This window comes from Emys orbicularis, chromosome 12 (genome assembly GCF_028017835.1).
Source record: "Emys orbicularis isolate rEmyOrb1 chromosome 12, rEmyOrb1.hap1, whole genome shotgun sequence".
Classification (NCBI taxonomy): domain Eukaryota; kingdom Metazoa; phylum Chordata; order Testudines; family Emydidae; genus Emys; species Emys orbicularis.
The window spans coordinates 38,231,134-38,239,101 of NC_088694.1; the positions used below are offsets into that span (position 1 = coordinate 38,231,134).

The 7,968-nt window shown below is 51.5% G+C and overlaps 1 protein-coding gene across 1 annotated transcript; it reads left to right on the forward strand.

Annotated features, from left to right (window-relative positions):
• The first annotated feature begins 1,614 nt into the window (after positions 1 to 1,614).
• Positions 1,615 to 4,056, forward strand: LOC135887140 (angiogenin-2-like). Its single transcript, XM_065414920.1, has 2 exons — positions 1,615 to 1,623; positions 3,562 to 4,056. The coding sequence occupies exons 1-2, from the start codon at positions 1,615 to 1,617 to the stop codon at positions 4,054 to 4,056; spliced, it is 504 nt and encodes a 167-aa protein (XP_065270992.1).
• The last annotated feature ends 3,912 nt before the right edge of the window (positions 4,057 to 7,968 follow it).

Below are 7,968 nucleotides of genomic sequence, written 5' to 3' on the forward strand. Positions count from 1 at the left end.
ACTCTATATAACAGGCACCTACTGGGGGTACAGCGTCAGCGACACTCTGCAGACAGCTCGTCTATTCCCCAAGGGGACAGGAGCTGAGGAACCAGGACTTTGGCCAGGAGGAGACCGCGCCACGGTTAGTTCCTAAGCTGATCTGAATCTTCAGGCCGGAGATCCCACAGGTATAGACAGAGGAGATGGCTCAGTTAATTGGCTGCGGGAGGGCAGAATGTCGGGTGGTGAGGGCAGGCGCAATTAGGTGTCAGAGCACTTGGATCCTCTACCCAGCTGTAGGAAGGGGAAGGATCTATGGGTTAGAATAGTGGGGGGCTGGGAGTTGGGATTTGTGGGTTTTCTCCTTAGCTCTGGGATGAGAAGGGAGTCCAGTGAATTAGAACAGTGAGGCTTCAACTCGGGGTTCCTGGGGTCTAGCCCCAGTTCTGGGAGGAGAAAATAATCAATCAAATAATCAGAGGCAAGGAGGGGGGAGTCTGGGAGTCAAGACACCTGGGTTCTATGCCCAGCTCTGGAATAGGAGTGGGGTCTAGTGGTTAGAGCAGCCCCCCCCACACACTGCAGGGGATTAGTTTTTGGAGTGGAATCCATTTTAATCAGGACTCCTGGGTTCTATCCCTAGGTCTGGGATGGGAGTATGGTCTAGTGGGTTAGAGCGGGGTGGGTTGAGACTCAGGACTCCTGCCTGTAGGAAAGAATATGTCACCTAGAGATTGGAGCAGAGGGCTCAGCAGACCCCACTGTGGTTCCTCTGAGCACTGGAGCAGGACTTTCCACCAGTTTAGATCTTACCTGTGAGCTGCAGAATTTCAAAACACAAAGCAGGTGAGAGGGGCTGGGTCAGTTCATGCAGAGAGGGAGGCTCAGAGCTCAGGCTGTCTGCTCATTTTAAAGTGTCTCTTTAAAGGGGGAATAAAGAGACTGGGTTGAGAGGACATAATCGCCACAGGGCGACATTCAGCGTCCCATGCTGTGCAAAGCTGGGCTGACCGTCTGACCAGTGCTACCTGGGTCCCCTGTGGGATACTTAGAATCCACTGATGCCAAGCGTGTGAGCTGCTACTGCTGGAGGACTGTGGCTGAGGTCTGCAAAGGGGCCTAAGGGAGTTAGGGGATCTCTTGTGGGATTAGGACACCTAACTCTGGAAGGCTCCTTTCAAAATCCCAGCTCAGGTCCCCCATCTGGCAGACTCATAAACCTCTGGGGATCAGCTTGAGAGAGATGGAAGCACAAGCTGGGTGGGGGTTACAAAGCAGTTCTGAGTGGGGGATCTCTCTGGGGATTAGTTTTGGGGTGGGATCCACTGTCTAACCCAAGGGGAAATTTGAGACCAGTCCTTGCCTTGATGCATCCCTTCCTCACCCATTTCCACAAGAAGCCCAGTAGAGCTGGGGTGTTCACATTCTGAACCACCCTCGGTGAATTGCCTCCCACCAGAACCATTCCTAGATTTTAAAGCCAGAAGAGGCCATTCAATTCTGTAACCTGACCTCCTGTATATCACAGGCCAGAAAATTTCACCCAGTTACCCCAGCACTGAGCCCAATCACTTGTGTTTGGCTAAAGCACCTTCCACAAAGCTGTCTAGTCTGGATTGGAGCCAGCCAGAGATGGAAAAGGTGGAGTTTGTTCCCCTTGGTCATTTGTTCCAATGATTCCCCATCCTCACCGTTAAAATCTGGGACCTTTTTTCTAAGATCAATTTGTCTGGCTTTCAGCCCTTGGTTCTTTCTCTGCCATTCTCTGCTAGATTGAACAGACACTGAGTGTCTGGTGATTTTTCCCCCGGAAGGTCCTTATACACTGTCATCACCTCTCAGTCTGCTGTTAGATACATTAACAGATCGAGCTCTTTAAATCTCTCACTCTCAGGCATTTTCTTTAGCCCTTAAATCATTGTTGTGTCTCTTTTCTGCTCCTCCTCCCATTTTTCAACATTCTTTCCAGAAGGTGGACCCCAGAACTGGATGCCGTATTCACAGTACACCAGTATCGGTCCCACCAACACGGTATACAAATCACCTCCCTGCTCCTACAGTCTAAAATGTGGCTAGGGTGAAACAACCACAGAAGGAAAGGAAAGCAAAAGAGAGGGCTTCAAATCAATCTTTCCTCTATTTACCTGCCAAGTGAAGAGATCAAGGGTCATTGTTTCCCTAGAAAGAGCTGAGAACAAAAATAATTGTGTCAACAGCAGAGCTTTCTGATCTCTGCTTGGCTAACAGAGTCAAGGACTCCTGCTTTGTATAAAATAAAACAAACAAGCCACGTCTCCTTTTCAATCCAAAATCTAGACTCCAGGTGTATTAGATTAGGAGATTGCAAAATGCCCTGATACCGTGGGGATGGGCGAGGCATTCAAGGACTAAGGTGAGGCTGGAACTAAGGGTACGTCTACACTACCTGCCGGATCGGCGGGTAGTGAACGATCTATCGGGGATCAATTTATTGCGTCTAGTGTAGATGCGATAAATCGATCCCCGATCGCTCTGCCATCGACTCCTGTACTCCACCGTGGCAAGAGGCGGAAGCAGAGTCGACGGGGGAGTGTTGGCAGTCGACCCCGCGCAGTGAGGACGCGAGGTAAGTCGACCTACGATACGCTGACTTCAGCTACGCTATTCTCGTAGCTGAAGTTGAGTATCTTAGGTCGATTCCCCCCTCCAGTGTAGCCCAGGCATAAGAGCATCAGCCCCATTTCATAGAAGGGGAAAACAGAAGCACAGAGAGGTTAAGTGACACCATAAGTACCAGCAACATTTTTTTAGGGCCGTCAGAAACAGGAAGTCTGTCAGACGGGCAGTGGGGCCTCTAGACAACCAAGGTGCTAAAGGAGCACCCAAGGAAGACAAGGCCTTTGTGGAGAAGCTAAATGAATTATTTGCCTCCATCTGCACTGCAGAGGATGTGAGGGAGTTTCCCCACACCTGAGCTATTCGTTTGGGGTGACAAATCTGAAGTACCATCCCACATTGAGGTGTCAATAGAGGAGGTTTTAGATCAAACTGATAAATTAAACAGTGATCGGTCCCCAGGAGCAAATTGGATTCACCCAAGAGTTCTGAAGGAGCTCAGATATGAAATGGCTGAACTGCCAACTGCAGTATGTAACCTATCATTTTAATCAGCCTCTGGAGCAGATGACTAGAAGGTTGTGAATGTAATACTGATTGTTAATAAAGGCTCCAGGGGTGATCCTAGCAATTACATGCTGGTAAACCTAACTTCAGTACCAGGCAATTTGGCTGAAATTATAGTACAGAACAGAATTATCAGACACATAGATAAACACAATTTGTTGGGGAAGAGTCAACACAGGTTTTGTAAATGGAAATCACCAATCTACTAGAATTCTGTGAGGGGGTCAAGCATGTGGACCAGGGTGATCCAATTGATATGATGTACACAGGTGGATCACTGCATAATTGCCCTGTTTTGTACACTCTACCTGAAGCTCTGGTACAGGCCATTGTCAGAGGCAAAATATTGGGCTAGATAGACCATGGTCTGACTCTGTACGGCCACTCTGAAGTTCTTATCTCTCAATGTGTCCTCAGGACCATCTGGCTGGTGCCATGGCTCTGAAAGTGACCCCCGTGCTGCTGCTGCTACTGGCTTCTGCACTGGTGCTGTTGGGAGCATCAGCCAGCCAGGAGCAGTATGAGCGGTTCCTCCTTCAGCACTTTGATGCAAAGCCCAAGGGTCGTGACGACCGCTACTGCAACAACCGCATGCGCTACATGATGAAGGAGGACAGGAGGAGGGACAGAAATCCTGGGCCAAAAGTCTGCAAGGAGACAAACACCTTTGTCCATGGGAACAGCGACGATATCAAAGCCATCTGCACTAGCCATGGAGGCAGGAACTATGTAACCAGAACTGGCCAGGCCATGCGCCAGAGCCTCAGACCATTCCAGGTCACCACCTGCACCTGGCATGGAGGGAAACCCCTCGACAACTGCCAGTACCGGGCGACCCGAGACTCAAGGATGATCGTCGTTGCCTGCGACGAGCATGAGCACCCTGTGCATTTTGCTGAGAGCCAGATCTGACGGGGCGATGAGGAGGCGACTCCCGATTCCCTCGGATTCTGCTGCTGCCTCTTCTGGTGCAGGGATCTTGGGCTGAAATGTCCTCATCATACGCTGCTGTCCTGTAATGCCCATTATACAGTATAGCCGCCCCTTCCCCACCCCACCCTCTGCTGCCCCTAGTGCCTATTATACAGTATAGCCGCCCTTCCCCACCCTTCACCCTCTGCTGCCCCTAGTGCCTATTATACAGTATAGCCGCCCCTTCCCCACCCCCACCCTCTGCTGCCTCTAGTGCCCATTATACAGTATAGCCGCCACTTCCCCACCCCCACCCTCTGCTGCCCCTGGTGCCCATTATACAGTATTACCACCCCTTGCCACAACCCCACCTTCTGCTGCCCCTATGTCATCTCCCCTCTCTGACAAATAGCAGCCATCTCAAACAGTGTCCTTTCATTAAGAACTATCTGCTAGTTTCACCCTGCTGGTGTTGCGTATTCACTCTAAGAATGGATAATCCTCACATTCGTCATGTTAAGTATTATATTCGTCATTATTCTCTTCATCATTTTTGAACATTTGTCTCCTACCTGCCATTCTCTGTGCTCCCTAAACGCAATAAAACCTGAAACCTGCAAAGCAATTACTGTGTCACTGTAATGGGGTCGGCACCTGCCTCTCGCTAGTGACCCCTGTCTCTGGCCGAGGGTGCCTGCAATCACTCAGTTCTTTTCAGCAGGGCACCACCCACCTCTCACGAGTGCCCCCTCTGGCCGATGTATCTCTTGGCGGGTCTTTAGTGACTCAGTCCTCTGGCCAAACTGCCTACACTGCCCCTCCCTTCTGGGGTACACTGTCCAACCAGGCCTATCTCAAAACCTTCAGTAATGTCCTGTAGCCCTCCCCAGGCTCCAACGTCTCTGTAGTCTTCCCCAGGCTCTGGTCCTTAGTCTGACCAACAGGGCCTCAGTACCCTTGTTGGCCAGCTTACATGTGAATATTCCTGCTCTGGGGTGGAACATCACCCCCAGGCCTTCCTCCCTGAGGGCTCTTCACCTGCCCTTTAGTTCTCTGACCCCAGCTTTCCAGCTGGGTCAGTCTCAGTTCAACCCCCTTCTGGAGGTAACAGTTCCACGAACAGTCCCTTCTCTGGGCCTGTCTGCACCCCCATGATGGGGGGCGTGGAGACCCAGGCTCACCCAGTACGCCAGGTCCCAGCCCAGGGACTCTCTAAATAGCAGCCATGTGACACGTCCCTTTAACTAACTGTATTTCCCTGGGGCACTTCCCTGTCTTAAGTCAGTCCTGGCAGCCAGCCAGAAGCTATTCCCTCATTTCCCCAATCCCTGCCAGCAACTATCTGCCTTAGCCCTTGCCAGCGGCGGCTCCAGGCACCAGCGCTCCAAGCGCATGCCTGGGGCGGCAAGCCGCGGGGGGCGCCCTGCCGGTCCCTGCGAGGGTGGCAGTCAGGCAGCCTTCGGCGGCTTGCCTACGGGAGGTCCGCCGGTCCCGTGGATTCGGCGGCAATTCGGCGGCGGGTACACTGAAGCCGCGGGACCGGCGGACCTCCCACAGGCAAGCTGCCGAATCCACGGGACTGGGGACCTCCTGCAGGCATGCCGCCAAAGGCAGCCTGCCTGCCATGCTTGGGGCCCCAAAAAAGCTAGAGCCACCCCTGGCCCTTGCAGCCACCCAGGATCACCACTTGCTTCCGTGGTCCCTGCTAGAAGACTGATGTATCCAGGCCCTTTAAGCTCCAGCAGCCAGCCAGGAACTCCTCTTGTTCCCCCAGTCCAGGGGTCTCAAAGTCCCAGCCTGCGGGCCAACTGCGGCCCAAGAACCTCCCCACTGCGGCCCACGGAGGAGAGACCGATGCAGCCACGCTGCTGGCTTTGTCTGTTGCAGGCGCTGCCCCCCACAGCTCCCATTGGCTAGGGGAGAGGGACAGAGATACTATCACTAGTCGCTGGGCAGAGTCAGCCATGGAGGCAGCATCATTAGTTGCCAGGCAGATTCAGCCATGGAGGCAGCGTCACTTTTTTCCACAATGAATATAAACAAGTCAAAATACCGAAATCAACTACCTGATGCACACCTTGCTGCAATCCTGAAGGTTTCAACTGCTCAGTCACTGAGGCCAAACATCAACAAATTGATAGAACTGAAGTATTGCCAGGTGTCTGGCTGTAACGAGGCTGGCTTTGAGAGAGTCAATTCAGGACAAATTGCTTAAAGCAGGGCAGTTACAGCCCAAGGCTGGAGTTCCTTTACTATTAAGGCACCAAACCAGCCAAACAGAGAGGACTTTGGTTTTACCCCACTGGCTAACCACAAGTCAAACAAGCAATTCCCTTAGAAACTCCAGTTTCCCAGTATCACCACCAGTGCCATTCATTATGGGGACGAATGGTTATGAAAATCAATGCCCCAATAAAAGAAAAAAGATTCTCTCGATCCCAAAGGACCAAGCCTCAGACCCAAGTCAATATTCAAGTTAGATCTTACTCACAAATCACGCTGCTGCCAATCCTTCAGAATTTAAAATCTAAAGGTTTATTCATAAAAAGAAAGATATATAGATGAGAGCTAGAATTGGTTAAATGGAATCAATTACATACAGTAATGGCAAAGTTCTTGGTTCAGGCTTGTAGCAGTGATGGAATAAACTGCAGGTTCAAATCAAGTCTCTGGAGTACATCCACAGCTGGGATGGATCATTCAGTCCTTTGTTCAAAGCTTCAGTTTGTAGCAAAGTCCCTCCAGAGGTCAGAAGCAGGATTGAAGACAAGATGGAGAAGCTGCAGCAGCTTTTTATAGTCTCTTCCAGGTGTAAGAACACCTCTGGGTATGGCTACACTTGCAGCTGTACAGCGCTGTGAGTTAAACCTGTCTTTGTACAGCTGAGTAGAGAAAGTGCTGCAGTCTGTCCACACTGACAGCTGACAGCGCACTGTCGTGGCCACATTTGCAGCGGCATTATGGGCAGCTATCCCAGCATGCAAGTGACTGCAACGTGCTTTTCAAAAGTGGGGGGTGGGGTGGAGTGTTACAGGGAGCGTGGGGGGAGAGAGAGTGGGTTTTTGGAGTGCTGAGAGTGTCAGCACGCTGCCTTGTAAGTTCCGACCCCCCTCCCTCCTCCACCCCTCTCTCACTCACTGAAAGCAAACAGCAGCTGTTTGTTTTTTTCTCATAGACCAGATAAGCAGCGACTCGCCGAAACGGACCCCAACCCCCCTCACCCCGCGCCGCCTCTCTCTTCAAGCAAACATTAGCTGTGGGCGTTCCAAAGGGAGCCCCCCTGCCTGTCTCTACTCATTCAAAGCAAACAGTAGCTGTGTTTGTTTTTTTGATAAGCAGCACCCCCGAGCGTCGGGAGTTAACAACAAAACAAAGAGAGGAATCACAACAAAACAAAGAGAGGAAGCTTGAGTTAAAAGGATTATGGGGAGTTTCTGGAGGTCAATCACTGCATAATAAGGTTACTCCCCGTTTACACTGGAGCAGCAGCATCTCAGCCACTCCACAGCAGCTGTTAATCCTCTCAGGGAGGTGGAGTACCTGCAGCGCTGTAGCCACAGAGATACAGCGCTGTACGTGCCTTGCCACTGTGGACGGGGAGTGAGGTACAGTGCTGTGGGCGGCTTTATTGCACTGTAACTCTCAAGTGTAGCCAAGGCCTTTGTTCTTACTGTGGAAAATTACAGCAAAATGAAGTTGGGAGTCACATGGGCAAGTCACATGTCCATGCATGACTCAGTTCTTTACAGGTGGCAGCCATTGCCCACGTGGCATCTTGAATATCCCCAGGAAGACTTTTTATGTGGATTGGAGTCTCCCAAGGTCTGGGATGGGTGTGGTAGGACCCTGAGGCCTCCAGCAGGGGGCCTTTGGGCCTAGTCCACCCCAGCACAGTCACATTGGGGATAGCAA